Genomic DNA, 25,725 nt, shown 5'->3' on the forward strand with positions numbered 1-25,725 from the left:
GCTTAAGTCCTGCAGGCAGCACTCCATCTCCCAGCCTGCATGAGCTCTCTGCTGCATTGCTCCAGGGTTAGCACAATGCTGTTGGTCCCACTGTATTCCCAGCTCTATATGGCCCAGAAAGGGAATGGGACATGAACTGTTACATTAATGACAATAATAAAAGGGTCTTGCTGCTGTAATTGTTCTGCTTTATCTACAGCTGGTGGCAGAAATCCAGGAGCTCTGGGTTTACACTGTCTTTTCATTGTGGAATTACTCAGCATTCATTCTTTTGGGGCTCTGTCCAAAATGTATTGAAGTCAGTGGAAAGAATTCCAAAGGCTTTGCTGAGCTTGGGATCAGGCACTTTGTATATTTCATAAATAGAGTTTAGCTGCAAATGGAAATTGTGGTTGGAAGTCATAAAGCTGTACAAAGTGCTGAGGAAGATCTGAAAGGAGAGGGTACAAGGATGATGAATAGAGAAAAAGACTGCACTCTTCAAAACCTGCTCCAGATATATAGTTATTTATCTTCCTTTCTGGGTGTGCAAGCAGCTTCAATAGCAACAATCCAGCAGTGTAACTTTTCAACAGATCGAATCAGTTCAGAAAGTGCTGACTACAAAGTAAGGACGACATCAGTTTTCATATTTTCTTCACTGTTATGAAGAGTCAGAAACAGTAGTTTCTAGCATGATCATCTGGGCTGGGTTCTAAATAAAACAGCTTTGTACCCAAATGGCATAAATATGCCGTTATTAGAATTACAGAAAGAACATAAGGAACACAAAATCTTTTGACATTTGCTTTACACTCCCAACATTAACCTTTCTCTAGGCCTTTCATTCAGTTCTTGTACCTAAGCTATGGGTGAATAATGGCAGCAACAGATAATTGTTTAAAAGTTTTAAATTTAAATCCAATAAAATTTCTCTATTCAAAATTATTTCTGTACTGTACCCAACTAAATTGGAGTGATAAAGTCAAAGCAGCAATTAATATGGTTTCCTGGATATCATGATTCCATGCATGAAAATGAACTGAGTATCAGAGATTACGTCCCAAAAGAGCAAAATAACCACTATAGGGTGAGGAATATTGATTTAAGAATTTTGGAATATCAAACATCAGCAAACTGAGGGACACTGATTTTTAAACAGGGCAGTTCAGAGCATATTTCCTGACTGACTGCAGGAGGCAACACTGGAGGTGGAAAGGACTGCAAGCCTCTGAGACCCACGGTGTTGGTAGGTACTGCAGAAGCCTGGAAACAGCTAGGTTCCGCTGCAGACCTCAGTTTCATCTTACTATGTCTTTAAAAAGTGTTAAAAGTGGTTCCTGAAGGAATCAAATCCCCTCAGTTCACGTAGGGACCAGGTTAAATGAGGAGGAAACCAAGGTCCACTTTCAGTGCAGGTCAATCAATGTGCTGTTGGCCAGATACTGGTGCAGCCTGGCCCTGAGCCACAGCTGTCTACGTCAGATCTTAACAATTCAACAAGACGGAAACTGCACCGGCTCTTTAATTTGTTTGATTTTGATCAAGTAACATAAACTGTGTTTAGTTGTAGCCACACAGCCCTTCATAAGAAAACTTCCTTCCAACTCTGAAAGATCAGTCCACTGGATTTCCACTAGCCCATTTCCATATTGTTGTCTTTGGCTACACAATGGTTAAATGAGTGAACCAACAGACCCTGACCCAGGGAGTGATCTCTCTAACTGCTCTGTGGTTCCCTTAGATCACTTAATTGATCTCTGTTGCTCTACTCATGTCAAGCCAATATCCACATTACAACAGTTGGTACTGGTATTTATTCTAATTCTGTAATTCCAACTGCAGTTGATAGTAATTATTTCCATATCTGAAGCTAACTACAGAAGATGAGACAACGAGTCAATAAAATGTATTTGGATAATTTAATCTTCTATCTCAGCACATGTATAGTAATCAAAGGTCCTGTTCTTACAGAAACATTTGTGAGATAGGAAGAACTCGGTCATACATAGTGACGTATACTTACACCCACGCACACACGTTTAATTAATTGTATCAAAATCCTGCATTCCAAATTCTCAGAGAAATCATTTGATTAACAATATAGAGAAATTGAAGCATATGAGGATAGATGTTCTTACTGTACCCCTGTTTGAATACCTGTTTGCCCAAATGTACATAAAGGCACCTATACTATGCATCCTACTTTGTAAGAGAGCTTTTTTCTTCAACTTCAAGGCATTTAGAGAAGGAAATGGGTTTCTGTATGGGTTTGTAATACACCTAATGCAGTACAGCTTCTACCAGGGTCTATACATTTCTGTAATGCACAGTAAAGGCAGTTCAGGCAGAAGTTCTGGAGAATTCAGAGGATGCATGCTAGGTTTCTTCAGACATTACGCATTAGGTAGACATATGGACAGCGACTATCACAACGTGTAGGGAGCCATGCAACCTCCAGCAAACCAGTGTCATTTGTTTGCTATGTCATCTTCAATAATCTTTTTACATTTCTTATACATACTGTCCTTCCCCTGAGGAGCAACACACTCAGGTTTATTATTACTGCAGAACTGTTTAGTCACTGATAAGAGTTAAGGTCCTGCAGTGACACCGTAGCAGGGCTGTGAGAAAGAACATGAATTTTACATCAGCGTTTCTTCCACAGCTATTGAGGAATTTCCAGGAAACTCCAACAGAAACATGATAAAGTGTAGAGCTGGTGACAGTCCCACTTCAAACAGGGCTTTGAACCAGATGATCTTCAGACACCCCTTCCAAACATTTCTGTGAATCTATAATTCTGCTCATCCAAGATCCTGGGTTGATACCCAGTAAATTCAGTAAAAAAACCCAGCTCTTTTGGGACTGGTTATGTGGGCTAAGGGATGTCAACTTATGCTATATTTACTATCAGTAGCAAAAACCCAAGTGAAAGCGTAGTTGTTTCAGTCAGCAAAAAATGTTATGTGTAGCGCAGCTTTATGATAACATTGGTGACCAGCTCTCCCTAATAAGATTTCTCAGCTGGGCATTTTCCCTTCTTGCAATCACAAATCACTTCTTACTGCCGTTACATGCATTTCTATGGGCGAGTCTGGCTCTTTTAGGCACCTTCAGCTCTCAGAAGTGAAGAATTTCCTTTAGCCACTCACAGCTTCTCCAGTTCTTAATGTCATATCAAGCCAACTACAAAAATTTTTGTTGTCAGTTTGAAATGGGATTCATCCTAATCTCTAGCCTTCACTACTGCTAACTAGTATTGTTTTTGCAAAGGCTTTTACACAAAGCAAAACTGACTGAAAATATACATGCAGCTAAAGGATAATGGACAGTTTTTATGAGCATTTAACCCTTTGGTACTTTTGTCTGTTGCTTCCACAACAGTCAGTGCTCTGGTTTGTATAGTGGCTGCCTGTCAGAAAACACAACGTTTCTCTCTCCAACATACTGCTGTGTCTCAGGTGCTTTGCTCTGTTAAACATTCCCAGTTTTGTGTTTCTCTGTTGATTTTTATTTGATGTTCACAACCCCTGCAGAATGACCTGGAGAGTTTGCAAGAAGCTCTCAATATGACCCCATAATTCTTGTATGTAAGTTTTTCACCCACTTTCCTTCCTATTTCATCTTTTCAAAACAAACCCATTTGATATAGAGACATGCTGAGGTTTTTTTTTGTTTTGAGGAGTAGATTTATGACCTCAAAGTCAACAGCAGAATTGCCAGATTGTTAACTGCTTGTGCCCTCTTCTCTACAAGATGAGTTACAGAGACTTTAGTGCTTGACAGACATGCTTACCTCAGGTATTGCTATGATTGGTCCTGGTGGTCCTGGTGGTCCAGGCGGTCCCACGATACCATTCCCGTCCTGCCCTGGTTCACCCTATTTCAAAAGCATTACGGGTGGAAAACCCATTTACTAAGTACTACATTTCACATAGATTTCTCACAAAGAATGAAATCCACATAATCTCACCTGAGGTCCTGGGTCACCCTTCTCCCCTTTTGGACCCTGCATGTGATAGAAAAAATTAACATAAGTGATTTAAAAGGAAAAATTGTGAAAATGTGCTTTCTCTGGCTTCACCAAAGCACAACAGTAAAATGCATGTACAGAATGGTGAATCCCCAGCTCTCTCAAAACACAGATGGTTTCAACTAAGACCCTCTGAGGATTTGATGTTGAAAAGTTCTCCCCAGAGTTCACAGATGACTAGAAACACATGAGCACACAACATTTCATTAGTGGGGGATTAATTCAACAAGCCTTTCTTTCACTGCACTGAAATCAGCCATGCCTGGCTGCTCCTTCCTTTTTCACCATTAACCACCCCAGTTGTGCCCAGGATTTCCCAGTGGGCTGGGCAGGGGCGCACAGCTGAGCTAAACAGCCACATTTCAGGCAGGTATTTCTATGTTTGATCAGCCTCTTGATACAACTCACTGTGCTGGAGATGCAGACAGCTTGTCTGGCACGAGTGAGAGGAAGGTGGCAGGGGATGAGCAGCAGGACTTCCCAGCTACAGATCTCTGTAATCCTCATGGCTCTTAAGTGTGAGAAATAAATTAAAATCACCTATGAGCCTGTTGGCTTCTCTCTAATTAAAAGCAGAAGTGATTTCTGAATAATTAAAACAAAAAGGGGCATTGAAGAATCAGAACTAGCCTCTGGAGACGCCTGTATCACTCCTGACTGATGAGGGCGGCGAGAGCAAGATGCTCTGCTCACTGTGTTCGGTGTCTGGGGGAACAGCTCCAGGTTCAACAGGACAAACCCAGGCCCAGCTCTCCACACACTTCTAGCAAGTGCTGTTGGGGCTCCTGCTGATCCTTCAGGCAGAGGTTTGGGAGCCAGTGCACGTTAGGTAATGACTACTCACCACGTCTCCGGGATGTCCAGCGATGCCAGGAAAGCCTGGTTTTCCATCTGTACCCGGCATTCCCTGCCACGACAAACATGCCGTTATTATTGCTCATACCGTTATTATTGCTCCAAGTTGTGTTCAGTTTCATACAAGCAGGAGGCTCTTGGGAGGGACACAGTATGGTTCTGAATGGATTAGGGGGCATTTTTATAGGGGGGGGTGTCTGTGGAGTCGGCATCATCTCATTAGTCATCTGCTCTCTTCACTCCTCCTGCTCTTTCCCCCTCTCCAGAGAAGGTTTTTTTAAAATGCAGCTTCAATTATTCTTCTCCACGCTCCAACCTCTGTTTAGCAAAAGGGTGAATTCTGTTGCTTTTCCCCAAGATACATTTCATGGGTTATTTCCACCCTTCTGTTAAGTGACTCTCAGGCTGGAGGAAGAGGAGGGAGAAGCATTAAATGCAGACAAGAGCTGGTTCGTGGGGCAAAAAGTTTGATAGCCCCTGCTCTAGTTCAATGCAGGACTGTATATTACTGCTAAGAATCTGATCAGTTACTCTATTCTATGGGCGAAACAGAAGTATCAGTAGTGATAATGCAGTTTGCCCAGAGAAAAGTGGATAAAAGAAGACTCTGAATTCTTAAAGGGCTAGATAAACAGTGAACTAAATTTTTTGCATCTGTTTTTCTCCATGTCATGAAAGAGCAAAGGAAATGATACGGAACAGTCTAATGATTCATCCAAGTGACAGACTAGCTCTGTTTTGTTTTAGTGGTGGGATAATATTTTTGTGTTTGTTTGTTTGTTTGCTTGCTTGTTTGGTTGGTAGGAGTTTTTGTTTGTTTGTTGGTTTGGTTGGTTGGTTTTGGAGTGGTTGTCAGTGTTTTGTTTTTTTTTTTTTAGGAAAAGTTTGTTTCGGTTCCTTAGCTTGGAAAAGAGACAAATGAGGAGCTGGGTGAAGAATACTGTAGAGGCTTCTAAAAGTAGAGAGTAGTTAAGGCCTCACTCTTCTAACAGAAGAAATAGAGGGCATCAAATGAAAGTAGCTGGAAGAGATTAATGGGATGTCTTCTTAAGGTGGCGGAGCATCCTGCCCCAAGGTCTTGTAAATTGTAGAAGTTTGCATGAGTTCTAAGGGAGACATCAAGTTCACTTGAAGAGATCTAATTGTGGTTCATTCACCATTTCTAGCTGAGAAGGTCCCTCACTGTTCTCACTGTTATTTCTAATTTCTGTCTGTGATCAGCATAGCACGTGGCTCAGGAATAAACACTCTGTTTATTAAGATAAAGTATAATTTCTGAAGCACTCTAATTTTAATTTTATAGACAAGTGCAGGATAAAAAGTGTCTTTGGATGCTAGTGGGATTTAGGCACCTAAGCAACTACTGGGATTTAGGCACCTTCACGACTAGAAGAAATAGTACTTGGGACTTAAGTCTTTTCAGTGCTTGTGGAAAATTATATGTATCTATCTGCAGCAAAGGTAACTAGGCAGAGGAAATAACCTTGGACCAGCAGCATTTCTGCAACAGAATGCTGTCATTTCAGGCATGTTGGTACATGCAGATTAGCTCCCTACTATTACAAACGCTGAATAATTTCACCAATTGATTTTCCTAACAAAATTGAATTTGGAAGGAAAGACCCAGGTTAGGTAAGAAGTTTTACTATAAATAATGTATACAGAGACATTCTTATTTCTAAGTGCCTCTATATTTTAAGAATGTAGCTCGTTGCTCAAATATAAAAGGACTAAAATCTTTTTTAATCTGAGGATTGAAGAGATAGATTGATTATTTCTAAATAGCACTGTAGTCTCTCCTATTATAATATATACATGTGTTTGAAACATATTTATCACATCAACAGTAATAATTACTCAGACTAGGACTACAGAACAAAACATTTGTATGTATAATAATTAAGAAAATGATCTATAGTTTCAAACAGATTAAAAAGAAGAGTTAAACAACTGTCCTGTGTACCAATGCATCAGCTTTAATTATCATGCTGACAAATATCTCTGCAAAATGGCAACACTCAAAATATGTACAGCAGATGGAATTTATGGCAAGCAGAGTCCTGCTACATTGTTGTTTTTTGTTTTGTTTTGTTTTTTGTTTTTTGTTTTTTTTTTAAATAAACAAGCAGATGCTGCTAGAAGACTGCGATAATACTCTTGTAAATATTCAGCAAGCAGAAGGGTAGATTTATAATTGCTTTTATCTTGTTTCCTAGAGCAACTCTTGATTTCAGTGTTGTTCCAAAGACAAGAGAAGCTTTTGTTTTATTTTACTTGTTAATTTTATTATTTTATTTTATTTTATTTTATTTTATTTTATTTTATTTTATTTTATTTTATTTTATTTTATTTTATTTTATTTTATTTTATTTTTAATTTAATTTTATTTTATTTATTTTATTATTTTATATTTTTTATTTTATTTTATTTTATTTTAATTTTATTTTTAAATGATATTTTATTTTTATTTTAATTTTATTTTAAGTCCTAGCACTGCCCTCTGCTGGTTTATGCCTGCAAAAGGCACGCAAATCAGCCAGGGACTGGCAAAAAGCCGCAGAGGCACAGGCAGGAGCTTTGGGTTGGGCTCCAGGAGGAGTCCGGGCCAAACAGACGGGGCTAACAGCAGGGAAGCTGAGAAAGAACGGAGTCCGGCTCCGTTCGTTTCGGCCGAACGCTGTGTGTGAAGTGGTGCGCGCCGGCAGCTTCCCCCGCCGACGGGGTCTCGTGTCCGGCAGCTGCAGGGGGGTGCGTGGGGTGAGAGGGACGGCCGGGACAAATCACGGCTTGGGGGGTACGGGCTGCACGTCGGGCAGACTGTCTTGCCTAAAGACGAAGCACCAGAACAAGAGTTTTGGGATCTCCCTGGAGGTATTTAAGGCTCAGTGAGAGAAGTCAATCGCTGATGTGATCTAGCGTTGGCGATAACACCCCTCGGAGTGTGACCTTGGGCTAGGTGACCTCAGGAGGTCCTTCCAACCACCCTAACCTTACACCCCCCGAGCGGTCAGGTGTGGGTTAGGCGGGGCTTGGCTGGGCAGCTGCTAACACAGCCAGAGGCCACAGCAGTGGCCTCTGTGGGGCCTGGGGCTGTGCGTGGCTCCCCAGGCCTGGCCCGGCCTGGCGTGGCTCCACTGCCGTACCACAGCCGCGTGGCGGCGCGGCGTGCGCCGGCGCGGCCTGCTGGCTGCAGGCCGCGGTACGAAGGAGTCGGGGGGCGGCGGGCGGCGGGCGTGCCGATCTTAGATTTTGGTAGAAACTTTGCTGATTTTCATTTCCGTTCCGGTGAAAATGCCAAGTCCCCACAGAACACTATGGCATCCCGCACCTGAGGGTTTAAAATGCAATTTTAGCTGTATTTTAAACAGAAGTAACAGGTTACGCTGGCTCCTGATAATCAAAATTCAACTGAGGAAGGGTTCTGGTTTTCCAGAGAAGCCTCCCTGGGCTCTAATATGCTGACAGCGCAAGAAATGTTCATTATTCCCCCGAGTGCATTAAGAAAGGAAACAAAAAGGAAGAAATGACAGGTTTTAGATCAAGTTAAATCAATTTCCCACCTTTGAGCCTGGTGGACCAATGTTGCCTCTTTCTCCCTGAAACGGAGACACAGTAGGGCTCAAATATCAAAGTGAACAGTAATTACAAGGATTTTAAACATGCATGTTACTTCCCTTACAAACAAAGGGACTGAACGGAGTAAAATGATTAGCAAAAATAGAGCGTATTTTTGGTAAAGCGATGCTCAGTGTACACTGGTGAAATGGTTCTGGGTGTTTCACCTCCTCCCAGTTGCCACCCACATCTTAGAGTTTCTGGTCACCACACATTATTTTTGCTGAGCGTCTACCAAGCCAAATGCCTGAACCTTCATTTTGGTGTCTGAAATCAGCACATGGTAACATTCCCCAGATCTACCAATGCCACAGTGACCTTGTGCCTCCACGAAGGACCCACCGTCTTCCTTCAGCCCAGTTCACTCAGCCTCCCCACGCTACTGCTCTCCCCACCTACCCCGCCACTGCTTCAAGCACTCTAAGGAGTGCTGCTCTCTTACAGCTTCGGGATGGATTCTGCAGTACTCTACCTCTGAGTGGACACGATTCCTCGATTTCATGGCAGAGAGCATAAATTTAGTTTATTTCATTTGAGGTAGAGAATATAAACAGGAATAAACCAGCAAGAAGCTACAGCCATTGCCTCAAATGATATGTTTATGCTTACTGTCTTTCAGGAGTGCTTGTATTCATGAATGCATGAAGACTGTAGGCTGTTTTTGAATGAAAATAGTTTTTCATAATAATCAAAGTGAAAGCAGAATTTGGATCTATACTTACTTGCTAGGAAAGGGAGAAAACTTTGATCACAGCAGCCCTTCTCTGACAGCTCTACTAGTCTGAGGTATTTGAAGGATGAAGGACGTATGAAACATAACTATACCTTAAACTCCACACGATGCATTAGCTCTTGGTTTTTGGCAGTGGGTGGTGGTTGTATTTTTCCACTGTTGCCTAGTGAAGTCATTTATAATCATGAAAAGTGGGTGTGAAATTCATCCCCATGAGAATGGTAGTGTATTATAACCACTTTATATTAATTTTGCTGTAGTGTACTTGATTTTGTAAGAAGTCAGGGAATAGTATGTTCGTCTCTGTGTCTCAATAATCTTGGGGATGAACGTCTCTAAATTAAAAAACTAAAATGTTAGTGTACGTGGTGGTAAAGTCTCTTGGCCAAGGTTTATGACTATCTTTTCAGTCCCAGGCCAGTTCCTAAATCCTAGGAATGATTCTACCTCCATTTCTGAAGACTTTGTGAAACAGTATTTCCACAATATTTTAGAAACAAAATTTCTAGATAAGGGCAGAGAATAATTTTTTAACAAAAAATGCATTTTCAGCATGTAGACTTGACACCTACTTGTATTCATAGAGCAGCATCATGTGAAAGTGCATCTATTCTAGCCAGTCCTTTGCAGTATCATTCATTAGCATGTGCTGTTCAAATATTTAATTTTTGACTCACAAGTATTGTCCTCCAGCATTAAGAAGAGTAGTACTCAATGGAAGGACTTTTTTCAGTACTATAAGCTGAGCTCTGCAGACTCTAGGCATAGGGGACTGGCCAGATCTCAAATTGCTCTTGTTCTATGAAGCAGATACATGCACTTATTGCTGGCAATTTGCTTTCTGGGTAGTCAGTGGCTGGTGCGGTGTGTGTTCAGGTGTAAATTTTAGGTAGAGAGGATAGGGTCTCCACCTATTTTTTTCTTCCATTTCCTGCTCTCTCAATGTTGCTGTCATTTCCCAGGGCAGTGAAGACTTCACATTTCTTTAACTCCGCATTTAAGGTGCTGAAAAGGTGTTGTCATGCTCTACTATAAACCTGAGTGGTACTTGAGCTTTATATAGGAATAGAAAAACCCTCTTCCTGTCTAAGACCCCATTCTGTGAATCTGTCCTTTTTTTGATTTGGTTTTTGATTTCTCTGTTTTTTCCTCATGAGTTATTTAACCAATAGCAGCATCAAAGTGGAAAAATTCAGTGACTACTGAGCTCAAATCAAAACCAAGGCAAAGCAGTCATGACATCTCCCTTCTTCCCCCTTGGCACCTTCCAGAACATTTTCCTATCACTTTCTGGGTTCATACCAGAAGGTCTCTTCTTGCAGGTTTCTCTTTCAACAGCATACATGTAACCTCTTGGAAACCAGAATGGTGTATAAATGAATGACAAAGAGAAACTACCAAATGTCCTAAAAAAATTAAACAAAAATTCCATGTTACACGAACTGCCTTGGAATGTAACGGCCCAGCTGGTATTTACTCACTGTTCTGATGGAGATGTGAAATAATCCTATTAATACACATTCTGGGTGGATACCCAGTGTAAATGGAAATAAAATTTGTCCCGTACTTAGTCAGTATATGAATGCTAAACAAAAGCTGTCTTGTTAAGGCAAATGCTGGGAATACAGAAATAAAAAAAATATATGCCAGAGCAAAATAGGTTAGCTTTCAAGTGTTCCTTGTTACTTTAGGGATTCCTTTCAATTGCTTAACATTTTTTGAATTTGCCTCCTTGGCTAATATTAAGATATGTTACCAGTTTGAAGGCAACACAGCATTATCTTGCTAGGTTTAAATGTATCTTGAAACAAACATTTGAGGATGCAAATTCCTCTCTTATCTCTATATGGTGATATCAGTTGGAAAGTACAATTATGACTCTTCGATGGTAAAATGAACAACAGTTCATTATTGGTCAGTTTAGAAAGTTGAATGGAAAAAAAAGAATTCAGCGAAGTGATTGAGTTGTCTTCATCTGGAATATGAAGACAAGACACTGAAAAACCAAACACCAACAAAACTTTATGCTGATCTGTGGAAGAAAGAGAATAAAAACCCTGGAAGTGATAGTTGAGCCTACAGACAAAATAAATGTGATGCTTCTACTTCAAAACATAGCCACTACTTTCTCATAAAAGATTAATTAAAAAAATAACAGATACAAATATAGTGCAAACAAATGTAATTTATATCCTAGCAGCTGCCTTGAGTTATAGCCCTCTTAGAAGCAGATACTCTATTTTCACTCAAACACAATCAGGAACCTCTGGGGTTATCATAGGGTGTAAGTGGCTCATTGTGCTTTCATGTAGTACCAGCAAGTATGTGTAATCATTTTCATGGTTACAGGAAAGTTCTTATGTGCCTTCTTTATGGACTCAAACTTTGTAGAGTGACTAAGCAGTAACATGAGAACAAAATTCCAGGATTTTGTTCAGCTGCAATAAGACATTTTTTCAGTATTTATAGCTGAGTGACTTGGAAACAATGCCTGTTATAAAACCAAAACTGAGTAAGGCTGTCATTTAGGCAGGTCAGAATAGGCAATTTTTGTACGGGTTTTGGACATCTCATTTTGGACACTAGTTTGTTTCAGCTAACGAGTTCTATTCTTATTTTTGTAACTATTTTTTTGTGCCACATTTTTAGTATCTAGGAAAAGATATAAGATGGGGCAAAGGTCTCTAAGATATTAAAGTGAGTCAGCTATAACTTCAGTGACTCACTATTAGTAGTACTTTAAATGAGCACAGTGAAGAGCTGCTCAAGCTTGCTCCTGTCTCCAGTGTTCAGTTAATTTCTGACAATTCATGGAACCATAGAAACAGGGTTCTACAGGGCTCCTGGAGGCCTTCTAATCCAGTCACCCCCTTGAAGTAGAACCGTCACCAGCTCTAGATCAGGTCAGTCACGTCTGTCCAGCAAAGTCTTGGAAACTTCCAAGAACAGAGTTTCCACAACCTCCCTGGGCAAATTGCCCCAGTTCTGCACCAACCTTCTAGTGAATGAGTTTCTCCCGAGGATTAGCCTGAATGTCTCAAGCTGCAAACTGTGACCACTGTCCCTTGTTGCACCATCTGGCACTAGGAGGAACAGCTTGGCTTCCTCGTATTTGCAATTGCCCCTTAAAGACTTGTAAGTAGCTATTTCTCCCTTTCTCTCCTTTTTGTCAGACCAAACCATTCGAACTCCTTCAGCCTCTCACTGGTCACGTACTCAAGGCCTGATGCCATCTGTACAACTCTCTGCTGTACTGTCTCTGTCTTCCCCACATCCTTCTTGAAGTGGGGTATAAAGAAAAATGGATTCAGTATTTCAATGCAGCCTCTTAGCCCTGAGTAAAGGGCTATGATAACAAGAACTCTGTATCTGTTGGCAATTCTCTTTCTGATGTATTCCGCTACAGAGTTTGCCTTATTTGCAGTGATAGTGCATGTTGTCTACTATTCAATCTGGCATCTACTGTAACCCAAGGTCAGCATCAGCAGCACTTTCTCCAAACTTGGGCAAAGGGACCCATTCTTTCAAAGTTATGATTTGAAAGTTCGAATGTTTCTTTTGGAGTGAGCACAGGGGCAGGACTTGTGAAGATCAAACTAGAACAATGCAGGCAGCTCTGGGAGGAGGAATACTGGATAATTGCCTGCTTTGGGGAAGGCATCCTAGGCTGCAGTTTTGCTAAGAATGAAGACAAATCCAAGTACTGATGTGTTGTATTCTTATATTCCCTACTTGGTGTTTTAAAGTGGCCCACACTAGCAAAAATCTCGTGAGACATGGAGATGGAGGAAAAAACATCCCTCCTTCTGGGACATTGCTTCAACACTGCTGGGAACATTTTTTAGTTTAAGTGCTTTTTCAGATTATGCACCTTTGATTGCCAAACTATAACATTTCATTTTACGTGTAACATTTCAGTATATGTAATTCATGTGCAAGAGGGGCACCTACTAGGGTGAAACAAGAAATAGAGAGCTAGATAATTAACCCCTCTTATTTCATCCTTTAATCTTTCAAAATATATTAGAGCAGAAACTAAAAATCATCAGCTAACCAGGTATCAGAGAAATACCATTCAGATTCTTTGAAGGAGACAGTTATTTTACTGTAATTCTGGAGCAACTGAATCCAGTGCAGTGCAATGACTCCAAATCTATAGTTGACTGGGGTTAAGTTTCCAAAAAGCAGAGAGGAGGACACTTTTGGTTTTGAATAAAACAACATCCCAGTAATAAAAAACAATCCCCTCCCCCCAAACACCCACTTACCTTTGGCCCTCTTGATCCTGGAATTCTGGATTCACTTAACAGGCTAATGCTACCTGATCCTTCCATGTCCTAATGGAAAAGAAAAAATGCTACAGAATTTAAGAATTAATCTTACTTTTCTCAATCTCTCTCTTTTTTTTTTTTTTTTTTTTTTTTAAACTGCTCTGTTTTCTGGAGTTCTGTAAAAAACTGGAAAGATACTGTACACAAACATTTTCATCTTTTCTCATTAACCTTTTTTTTTGTTCAGTGCATGATGTTCTGGAGATAGGCTCCACTCAAATGTGATAAGGACGTGTTGATCTTCCTTTCAGAAACTGGTCCTTACAGTCTTGCCAATTTGAGGCCATTTCTCCAGCACTTCAGGCTGGTCAGCATCAGGCAGAAGTGAGACAGCATTAACAGTTTTAAGTATATGCTATGTTTGAGCATGCTGTAGCAGTATTTTTCTGTTTAACATTTACTTGCCAACCGGCTACTGAAATATTGTAATGACTAGTAAGGGTTACATAACTGATTTAAGGCAGGGGGAACTTGCAGGCAGTTTGTTAAGAACAGCAATCATTGTTCAAATATAAAGGTCCTTCCTAATTCTCACAGTTGAATGTTGAACTCCTGCCTAAAATGCACCTTGCTGAAATGAAATTGTGAAGAAAAATATAGTTCTATCACAAAATTGTAAAATTAATTACGTTGAGAGGGATCTTGGAGGCAACCTAGTACAAACTCCCATTGAAAGAAGCTTTAACACTGAATTCAAATCAGGCTGCTCAGGGATTTGCTCCCTCAGGTCTTGGAACCCTCCAGAGATGGATGTTCTGCAGCCTCTCCAAGTTCCAGTGTTTGGCTGTCATCAAGGTGAAAAATATTTTACTTAAGTCAGAACCTCCCCTGTTTCAATTTATGATTGCTGTTGTTCAACTTTCTGTGCACTACTCTAAAGATCTTGAACGTGTTTCTTCTCAATGACCTCCTTTTAGGTATCAAAAGGCTGCTAAGATGCTTAAGCCTTCTCCAGACCAAACAAGCTCAGTTTCCTGAGTCTTTCCTCATGGATCATGTGCTTGCTCCAGCCCACTGACCGGTGTTGTTGCCCTCCACTGACTGCAGAAAGATCCCTGTGAAGTGGAAGTCCTTGAGATCAGCATCCGTATTCCCTGTGGAGTTTTTCTAGGGGTTTTAAAGGAGACTACACAGAAAACTGCAACCTCCCTCCAGCTCTCATTCTGACTGCGACATTCCAAATCCATGGCAGAACCAGGAGCTGCCAGTTCCAAAGCAGCCCAAGAAATTAAATTGCAGGCTGCCATAATTATCTGTGTTACCCCCAGCACCATCCCAGCCACATGTTCTTATCCCTTGCCTTAAGGCAGAACTTGTCAGACTGTGCTTCAAACCATCTGGATGAACCACACCAGCAGGAGACTGTTTGCTTGCTTTTAGACATAGTTTTAAATGCAGCTGTGTTGCCTTAATTGTTTTGTTTGGTTTTTTTTTTTTTGTTGTTTTGTTTTGTTTTGTTTTGTTTTCTGAAAAGAGAAAATCCTGATCTTTGCTCCCCTTCCCTGCTCACAGCCATACAGCCTTAATTTTCAACATCGGTTCCATGTGTTAAATCCTCTCACTTTCCTGTGAGACACTTTAAATCACTAAAATGACTGAAAATACCTTGATTTTTTGGGGTCGTATGGTTCTCTAAAATTTTAATAACTTAAATTGACTTGTGGAAAAATTTATGGAACACTGGATGTTGATGTTTGTGAAAGACAGGCATGTGCCAGGAATGGCTGTAGATGAGGGGAAGAGGAGCAAAGCAGAATCTTCATCTCTTAGTGACAATGAGCCTTTGTATCAGCTTATCATGTTTAGAGGACCCATACTCCTTGCCTACTTAGCTTTCTGCTAGTTAGTGACTTGAAATGGCCCAGATTGCCACAGGTCTGACGCACTCTGGAGATGGTGTAAGGGAAAGAGTGGAAGACCAATTAGGTCAGCTTAAGCTGCTATGGAATGACAGCTTAATGCCGAAGCTATGGAAAACATCAACTGATGTGACTTTAGCGAAAAAGACAGATTCATTCTTCTGCCTTTTTCCACCAACTCCGTGAGAGCAAGAATGAGAGAAGCAGGAGGAGTGCACAGCTGGAATCGGGTCCTTCCTTTTGGGGACCAAGGTGGGAGATGTTGAGTCATCAGACTGGCTCAAGTCCTTTCATGCAAATTCACCTGAGACTGAATGCTATTCATGCTTTCATCTTGCTCCTCCATCAGCTATCAGTGTATCAAATATCAACAGAAAATCTGCTAATACTCTGTTTGGCCTGTTTAACCAAATGCTTGCTACTTAGTGTAAACCACAAGCTGTGTTTCTGGGTCCTACTTTCCCTTGCCTCCACTGTGCCAATGTATTTTTCCCTTTAAAAGGGTGCTAGATGTCTGCTTTATATAACACACCATCGCTTTTGACATCTGCATGTTTTTAATAGGTTTACCAGGTACCTTCTGCAGCTCAAACTGTTCTTTTGGCAAGCATAAGTGCCAGCAAACCCCATGCCATTTGGTTTTTGCACATAGCTGATCACAGATGCTAACGAGTGCTAACAGGAATGTTTTGCAGAAACAGCCTTATAGCAATAAACAGACTGCCAACCAAAAGGTAGTGTTGCCCTAACGAACTGGCAGACCATGGTGCTGCCTTAACAGATGGCAGGGGTAGGCATCCAAAAGATCAACTAGAACTAGCAAGCCTGTTAACAGTAGTATTCCTCTCAGGGAAATGACATGCCAATACTGTTTGGACTAGATGAAGTTCAAGATAAAGATGTTGTTGCTACAGTTAGACTGGAATCCTCCTGGGTTCGTGTCCACAAAAGTGGGGAATTCCAGTTTTCACATTTTCACATTTGCTAATATTGCTCCTCTGAGACTTAGGTATCAGAAGTGGCAGTGGTTCCCCAAAGAGAGGAACTCTTTGGTGGCATAATGAGGCAAAATTGGCTTCTACTCAAATAGTGTGAATGGGGAAGAGTGGAGAATCTCTTAACACTCAAGGGTCACAGAAGACGACTAAGTCAGAGAAGACATCATCCTGGGCTAAAACTCAGACCAGGCCTAGGATGAAGATGTGGCTTGCCAGTAGTCCTTATCTCATTCTGAGACAAGTATGTATTTATTCAGGGGAGACTCTGTACCAGCCTTTATAGTGTGCCTAAATTAATGCAATGGAGTGTTCGTATGCTTAGACTTTATGCTGTTCCTTGCTAACAACTGCAGTGCTGGAAATTAAGAACTTGTGAACAGCTGAAGAGATTTTTTTCATCCATTAACATCAGTGACATTATTAACCAGCAGTGTATATAGTACAGTATTATTTAGTCAGACACCAGAAATCAGAATATGTCTCTAAACAAGTGTTAGTGGTCACCTCCATACTTGGAGTACTCAAAGTGACTCTAGAGCAGACAAAAGAGAAATACAAAAGGGATAGTATAGATACTAGGAGAAACGTGTGAGTAAACTGTTCTCTTAAACACCACCACTTTACTGCAGCAGTTCTAAAGATGGTCAGTAGTTTTGGTCAAACACTGCTTACTTCTCTGATGAAACTGCCCTCCGTTTCTGTTCAAACTTGTATTATGTCCCATGACATAAACCCCCAAAAACTCTGAAAAGACTTTCCTGAGCCAAACAGCTAAATTGGAAAAGAAAAATACATCTAAAAAGAAAAAAAGGGAAAACCCATATGTGAATATTGATGTAGGCCATTTGTCAACCTCCCTTCACAAAGATGTAATGCAGCAGCTCTAGTTCTTGAACCTGAGTGTGATGCTTTTGCTTTTGTACTGCTAAGCCACTTTCTGCTCTGAAAAGATCATCTAAATGAGCAGCTATCAAATGACATGTAAAGCTCAGCTTGAGCTGTCCAGATCTCATATTTTAAAGTGATGAAGGTATTATTTTCAGAAGTAGAAAGAGTAGCATCTTCAATTCTTTTTAGTTTAGTTTAGTTTAGTTTAGTTTTGTTTTGTTTTTTAATAGAATATTTTTCTTCTGAGTAGAACAGACCATGAGGTCAAAAATGTCCAACATCTGCATCTGTACACATTACATAAGTGACATGTCTAAACTAAACTTGTGGCCTTAAGAGTGGCAACACAGGAAAAGTCATAGCTTAAGGGGGACCTGCAGTTCAATTTTAATGAATACTGTCAGGGCTCTATGTATAATTAGATCACTGTTCTAAATTATTTACATGAAAAAAAAAGTGCTAAAGAGTTTTCCCTTGTGGCATAGTATTTAAGTTTTTTTATAATAGCAATGATGTAAGTATCAAAAATAACACCTGAATACTGTTGCTACTGAATAGTTTCATGAAAATTGTAGAAGAAATTGATTACTTTTATGGCTTAAGCATAGCCAATTGTGCAGTCAAATGTAAAAGGAATTGTGGGTTACTCCTAGGCAAATTTCAATCTAGAGCAAATGACTCTTATCTGTCGTCAATTCAGCCTTAAACAGCTGTGAAATATACAGGTGATTATGCTGCTTCTCCTCTGAATGAAGTAGACCATAGCTACAACAAACCCCATAATAGCAAAATACCTCAAATCCCAAACCGTAGCTTAGTCCTGGGGGTCCAGGAGGTCCAGGGGGCCCAGGGGGCCCAGGAGGCCCTGGTGGTCCAGGTTTCCCAGGAGACCCAAGAGCACCAGCTTCTCCTTTGGGGCCTATTGATCCAGTGACTCCAGTATCACCCTAAAATAAAAGGTCAGTCTATTGGTATACTGAACATGCATAAGTAGACACAAGTACAATCATAGAATCATAGAACAGTTTGAGTTGGAAGGGACCTTAAAGATCACCCAGCTCATATCCCTCTGGGGTAGGGGTAGGGACACCTTCCATTAGACCACGTTGCTCAAAGCCCCATCCAACCTGGCCTTGAACCATTCCAGGGAGGGGGTATCCCCCTGATCATCTCCGTGGCCTCCTCTGGCCCCGCTCGAGCAGCTCCGTGTCCTTCTGCTGTTGGGGGCCCCCGAGCTGGCCCCAGCACTGCAGGGGGGTCTCCCCAGAGCGGAGCAGAGGGGGAGAATCCCCTCCCTCGACCTGCTGGTCACACTTAGAGAAATACTTTGATAAACTGAGAAGCTAAGTTTGCCAACTTCATCAGGTTTCCTAATAATAACCTTTAAGACATCTCAGCCCTTTTCAGTAATGTGCTGTATCAGAGTTATACTGATATCCTATAAAGACATTGTCTTTTTTTTTTTTTTTACCTTTGGACCAACAGAACCAGGAAGACCTTGATCACCCTGTAAAAGAAAACAAATCCTAATTACTTACTGTAAAAGCATTAGACAGGTAACAAAAACACACAATATTTTTGCTTAATTAAAATACCCACAGATTTCTATATTGTTTAATTTGATGTCATAATGTCCTTTACATGAAATGTTAGACCTCTTAGTTAAAAAGAAATAACCTGTAATTCAGGAATTATGATGACAAATGAATAGCTCTGGTCTGGTATGAAGACAGGATGCCATCTTGTATTTCAATTATGGCTGTAGACTTTAAAGGTCTGGAGCACGCAGAATTATGCATTGCAGGTCACATCCTCATGTTTCTGAATTTAAATGTCAAAACTCTCATGGGATATAACAGAAGCAGAAACTGATCCCACACAAGATGTCTAGGGCACCATTCCAAACAAGACATATGATGACTTTAAGGCTCCTCTGCAGCAATCAGACTATTTGATTTGCTTTTATCCACTTAGATACTGTATTTTACACTTCTAGTTCATGTAGTAGACAGTCACAGCATGCAAATACTTCTTTTCCAAATTGCACTGAATCTAATGGAACTGTTTTTTATTGGCAAGCTCCTGTCCTTACTCATTCAACAGAAATACTGCTTGAGTAAGGACTGAAAAAAATGAGTAAGCACCAGGAGTAAAATGATAGCAATGTTTTCTTCAAAAGTAATGGCAAAAAAACACATAAAATTTCACTCCGGGGAAAAAAATTGACTTTACTTTCAGAGCATCCTGCAGTTTCTCCCTGTAATCTTCTCTGGATTAATTAGGAATTAGGAATAATGGTTAAAAATAGGTTAAATCGAGGCTTTCAGAAAAAAATTAATAGTAGAAATGGAAAAATCCTGTTATGCCAAAATGCTAGGGATTATATGGAGCAGGTGTAAATATGTAGTATGTAATTTCTAATTAAACTTTTATCAAATATATACAATTCAGAAAACAGACTCAGTGAGGCAAAACATTTGAGTTTTGCCCTTTTTTCCCAAGGATTATGCCCTTATTTATTTATTAATTTTCCCAATTACTTCCCTTTCCACATCAGTCTCTTCCTATACTATGCAATTCAGGTTCAGTTTACCTCAGTTAGACTTCTTTCTATTCTTAGACTCCTTTATGTGAAACACTGATTACAATGGGCACAAGTTTCGGATGCCTGCTTTGTAACATACATACTGCATTTTCTGGATAGCAGCTAGTTCCCATGTGTGTTGCAGTTTTACCAGCCTCAGGCTTTTGAAATCACAACTCAGATCCCTCAGTCTCCAGAGGAGATTTAAACCAAAGAAAATCTTGTAATTTAGAAAAAAAAAAAAAAAATTCTGTCCATTTAAGACTTGACTTTTAATTTCCCTTACACTATGTGAGCTTTCAATACACACTTGGGAACCTACTTTCAGGTTCCTGTGCATAAAGTGTGGTGTAGAAACCCAATAGAGGATGAAATTTTCCTGTAGTCTTTGTTTCTGTCTTTGCCACATCCTTCCTGATGTGGGGTGAAAAAAAATGGATTCAGTATTTCAAATGCAGACTCACTAGCCCTCATTAAAGGATTACAATTATAACTTTATATCTGTTGGCCATGCCTTTGTCTCCTTTTTGCCAGATTAAATGGTTTGAGCTCCTTCAGCCTCTCCTCATCTGTCATGTACTCAAGGCCCCTGGCCATCTCCATAGCTCTCTGATGCACCAACTCTGTCTTCCCCACATCCTTCTTGAAGGGGGGAGGTGTGTGCAAAAAAAACGGATGTAATAATTTGGGGAAACTTAACAAGAGTGGCAGTTTTACAATACATAGCTTTTGGTTCTAAGGCAACACAAGAAAATCTCTGCTGGATGCTATGGTTTGTTGCTTTCATTTACACGTTCCCCACTCTTTCACAGAGGGTGCTTTCCACAGGGAATGTGCCATCAGCCTGTGCCGGGCTGGACTAGCTGGAGTTCTTCCTTTCCCCCTGTGGACTCACTGGCACGGCTGGCTTTTTACTGATGAATCACAACAGAGCAGCTCACATTACATTTTGATTATTGCGTGCTGCAGAAAATGAGAATGTACCCAATAAGGAATTCTGGATTTCTGAATATGTATTTTGAGATGTGTTCTAATAAGCCGTTAGCAGTTGGATTAAATTAAAAAAACATTGAAGTCGGCCAACACTGTGTTGCGGGGACAACTATTTATGATCTTTAAAGCCTAGAATTGACAAAGATTTTCCACTGAAGTAGGGGCAAGACAGACGTTTAACTTACCTTTTCTCCCTTCTGTCCAGGTTGGCCAACCACTCCATCAAGACCAGGAAGACCTTGAGGACCCTGTAGAGGACAGTAAATCTAAAGCAGATGCCAGCTGAGAGCCCTCTTCCTAGCACATGTGTGTAAGTATTTTGGGCCAACTGATGATACAATATTATGCAAGGCTAACATGTAATACCTAACACCATTAAGTTCTAACATTTGTATTTCTTGTCTTCTGAGAGTTTGGGTTTGCATCCAAACAGTATTTAAATATATTTTAATAGAAAACTATATCAAACAATCACAGACACAAAAATAACATAATGTAAATATAGTGTTAGCATGCAAAATAACAGTGTATCCAAGCAGATTTTGATAACTCTACCAGAAATGTGATGGGGTTGAAATCCACATGCACTTCAGCCACCTACACTTTTGGCAACCTCAGTGCCAGATGAAAGCTAGCTGTGAAAATATTGGTATTGACAAAGTCAGAAAGTGTCCCAGGTTTTCTGTGTGATGCCTCACTTTAACTTTGCCTTGGAAAATGTATATTTAGTTCTCCACCCAATTTCCTGTGTTGTGTCCATGATTTAGCATGCACTTGAGTGAGCAGCCAGGCTGGGAAAAACTGGCTTTGTAGGGTCAACAAGTTAATACATACATATTGAAATCCAGCCCAGAGTAACTATACATGCAAGAAACAGAACAGTTACATGCATATTTGCGTGCCCTGTGTTTTTAAAATTGGGCTCTGAAAGCCTTTAATTAAATTTACAAGCATGCATTCTGGCCTCTGAGAATCTTTTATCCATTTATTTATTCATCTGTTTTGGGGAAGGATGTAAATGGTTGCAGAAGGAGACAGAAAACATTCTTCTCTGGTGCTTTCAGAATGGTCACAAAGGCCTCATTTTCCCTGCTCTCCTTACTTTTTCCCCCCTGTTTTTGCCCTTCAGATGCACTATATGTGATAGAATAACTAATCAATTCTTTTTAATATTAAAAAGGTCAAAAATATTTTCAGTATGTTTCAAACATTTTCATATTGTATTTTGCCATGATTATATAGAGGAGGATTAGAGGAGAGGTTGGGCTAACAACAATAATTGTTTTAAATTTTAGTGACTATTTCCCTTCTGTTGCTTAACAATTTTAAGTTTAATTGCTCCAAACTCCTTATTTCCTTTAAAGCTTTTGAATAGTCTCTCTTATGTAGCTAGCAAGCAACACTTGGAGATTTGTTATTCATTTCAGGGAGTATTCATGCATTTGTTAGCTACTTTAAAAAAAAATTACCACAGAAAATATCCTTATACAATGCCATGAGGCAGTTTAACTTCATGTAGCGGTTAGGAAATATGTATTTAATCAGATCAATATCACATCAGCATCAGATGCAATGTGGAGCAGTTGGTGAAGAGGTATTTCCTGTTACAAAAGGAAGCCTTTACCCAAACATTTCCAAAACATGTTTCACGTGAGAAGAGATATTACATCACAAAGTTCTTGATTTAGCAAGGATTTAAGCCTGCACCCAACTTCAAGTAGGCTAGTCCTCTGCAAGTAAGATTTGCAACTGAAGACCTTTAATTACACAACTCTTCCGGCGTGTTCCGGAAGGAGGATTCAGATCCAAAAATTTCTGCTGTGAATAAATCTCACTTCATTTATCCAGGGTGTGCAAATGTGTGCAGATCTTTGGAGAGCAGGGTTACAGTTTCTAAGGTCATCTGAAATTGTGGGAATGCATGGGTCTGTAGTGTTGGTCGCTGGAGTTTTCCTTCAGTAGTCTACAGACTTGTCATGGTCTGATTCTTCTGAAAATGCACTTTAGTAGTCTGGTTAACATTTAACTTCTACTTTTTCAATTGATATATTTCCCAGGAATTATCCTGAAAGTGGACAACAATGATTTCTGTTGTATCAGAAAAATGACTGGCTACAAGTAGTTAATATGATAGCCTGTGAAATCCTAGATTGGACAACATGGAACACATTCATCTTTGAAACAGAAGATGAATCAGTACTTATTTCTCCATTCTCTTTAAATTTTTTTCACATTATTACTTTATGACAAATTTTAACAACATATTCTAGACCATTCTAGGTACTCTGTCTTCTACAGATACAGAAACAGCCACAGTCATGATGTTGAAAATACATTTTGAACAGAAAAGACTCTATTATAGAGGACCTTTTAGTATAACACTGCATTTTGTCAAATGCAGCAAACAAAACCTTAGGGTAACTGTCTATTTTACAAGACTTACCAATGGATTTTCTTAAAATTGCAGTCATAATCATCAATAAAATTTGATCTGTCTTGGATTCAGAAAAAAAATAGTGTTGGGAGCATAACAGTAGAGATCTGGCCAGCATTTCAGGCTTTTGTATTTTACAGCACCATCCTGATAACAATCAGTAGATGCAGAGAATAATGGCCACATCAAGGCCTGTATGATTTGTTGCATCAATAGAGAAGGCAAAGGGGAGGGAAACTGAGGCCCAAAGCATGTATTTATTTTAAGAGAATCACAATTCTGCAGCTATCAGGTTAGATCATAAAAACACATCCCAATACAACCTACTCTGTTTAAGCTGTTGTGGGGGAATTTTCCATCTTCCAAACTTCATGAATCATTCCCAGTCAGGCTAAAGCACATATGTATTTAAAGTTATTGTCTCTTAATTTATTATTTTTAAGTTATGCTGCAAGTTTATATGGGTTTTGGTTTTGTTTGTATCTCAGGCATGAAAAGCAATGGATATTAGTTTTGATCACTATATCTCATGTTGAAGCTGACTGAATAATGTGGTTACTATTTTTTTTTTTACATCTTTAATTTTTGCTTTCCTGTTATTGATCCCAGACTCTCTTTATATTTTTTTTTTTTTGTTTTAGAATTTTTATCTAAATATAAAGAATACCCTTTTTTTATGGGAAAATATGCCTGATCATAAAGCAGACTGCTTCTGATAGTAAGCCTTAAGATGCTAAACATCTTCATTTTAGAGAAAAAAAAAAATTCAGTTTTAAATATATGACCACTAGGGAACAACACTAGTCTGTATTAGAGGACAGACCTCCAATTATTCTCTGAGGATGCTGTGGTTCTGAAGATACTGTGGTTCTGAGAAATGTTGCCAAAATAGACATTTTCAGAATACTGGAAACTCTCTTAATGCCCAGAGGGTGTGATTTATTTTAGGTTCAAGCCAGTTGTTCAGTGACTACTATAGACTAGTAATAACTTACATTCAAACAATACAATACAAAGTAAGGTAATTAATTAATTGAAAACAAGGAAAAACTGCCCAAGCAGTGCATTAATGTAATAAAACTGTCTTTTTCCTGGTTATATTCTAGAAGGAATTCTATTTATGCTTAAAGTGAGACAAAAGGTGTGATGAAGCATATGCCCAAACCACTGCAGTGCCATGGTCTTCAGCACTTGCTCCTCTTAGTCTGAAGTATTCATGGTGCTTAGTGGGAAATATTTAGGGCACATCTTAAAAAAACCCAGGTCAAGAAGTTTGTTATTACTCTCCAACAATGTTGAAGTCTTGAAATATTATTGGAAGTCTAGCAACATTGGCTATGCTCCCCATAGTCAGGTGAGAATCTCAGCTTTTAACTGAAACAACAAGTTTTTTTGGTTACAAACAAACAAACCCACAAACATGAAAATGTGTTTGTCAAAGATACTATATTTCACAGTCCAGATGACAAATAAAAAGTCTGATGAGACAGATCTCATGGATTTTCAGCCAAGCTTATGATATTAGCGAAATAATAACCTGATAATAAAGAAACAAGTAAAATAAATCAAGTAAGCAAGCCCTGTCCTGGAGTCTGGTACTGTGCTAGAGACTGTAAGCTATCCAGTGCTGGTCTGGACTGTGTTGATGGATGGGCTCCTCACCTCCTTCTCCTGTCGCTGCCAGGGAGGGAGGGTCTGGCATATTGTGAAAGAGTTTGAAAAGACTGGCTGGGCAGTGGAAATTTTTCCCCTTTGCAATCAATGCAGAAAACACCCAGGAAGGACTGATAGGCCATGAGTACATCAGGATAATCAGAGCATGGGGGAGGCATACTCGGAGCGTGGCCACTGCGCAGGGCACTGGAGAGCTGCTGTCAGTCCACCTATAGCTCTTTTCAACTAAGCCATGGGCTCTTCAAGACTTAATTCCTTAATTAGAATAATTAAGAAGAGAAAAGAATGAAAAATGGGTTCCTGCTATCACAACCCTTGGGTTGTTAATGGCAAGTTTCCTAACAACTAGTGGGGCAAGTGTGCTCTCAATACATCCTTTTGTCCTGCTCCCTACATCCTCCAGACCAGCCACTTCTTTCCTTCCCAGTCATTGGGATTTTCTTCCATGGGAACCATGCTGTGGAATGATGTAGGTGGAAAGGCACTGCAGACAGCTGGGTCCTATCCTTTTACGCTCTCAGGGTACGACAAGGTCAGACAATCTAAAACACAGCAGCTCACCCAGGCCCCACAGCTTAGACGTGTTTAATGAGACAGAAACACTGAAACCCCAGGCACATACAAGGCTTTTCCTTGCAGGATATGCCAGGAGTGCATTAAATTTAGCCTGTGCAGGTTGTCACTGTTGTTGTAGCAGCATGAAGCTCAGTGCAGGCTGCCCGTGTTGGCTTTGTGGCTGGCACGCT

The 25,725-nt window shown here is 40.0% G+C and overlaps 1 protein-coding gene across 4 annotated transcripts in view; it reads right to left on the reverse strand.

The window, feature by feature from the left end:
- Positions 1-25,725, reverse strand: part of LOC104366817 (collagen alpha-1(XV) chain) — a 153,369-nt gene that overhangs the window by 42,671 nt on the left and 84,973 nt on the right. For all 4 annotated transcript variants that reach the window (XM_032998883.2, XM_032998882.2, XM_032998881.2 and 1 more), the window contains 8 exons: positions 21,057-21,119; positions 18,766-18,801; positions 18,089-18,241; positions 13,487-13,555; positions 8,431-8,466; positions 4,860-4,922; positions 3,956-3,991; positions 3,779-3,862 (listed from right to left, as the gene is read on the reverse strand). In XM_032998883.2, coding sequence (XP_032854774.2) covers positions 3,779-3,862; positions 3,956-3,991; positions 4,860-4,922; positions 8,431-8,466; positions 13,487-13,555; positions 18,089-18,241; positions 18,766-18,801; positions 21,057-21,119 — 540 coding nt within the window. The remainder of the gene's footprint in view (positions 1-3,778; positions 3,863-3,955; positions 3,992-4,859; positions 4,923-8,430; positions 8,467-13,486; positions 13,556-18,088; positions 18,242-18,765; positions 18,802-21,056; positions 21,120-25,725) is intronic.

This window comes from Tyto alba, unplaced genomic scaffold (assembly GCF_018691265.1).
Source record: "Tyto alba isolate M040663 unplaced genomic scaffold, T.alba_DEE_v4.0 Super-Scaffold_48, whole genome shotgun sequence".
NCBI lineage: Eukaryota > Metazoa > Chordata > Aves > Strigiformes > Tytonidae > Tyto > Tyto alba.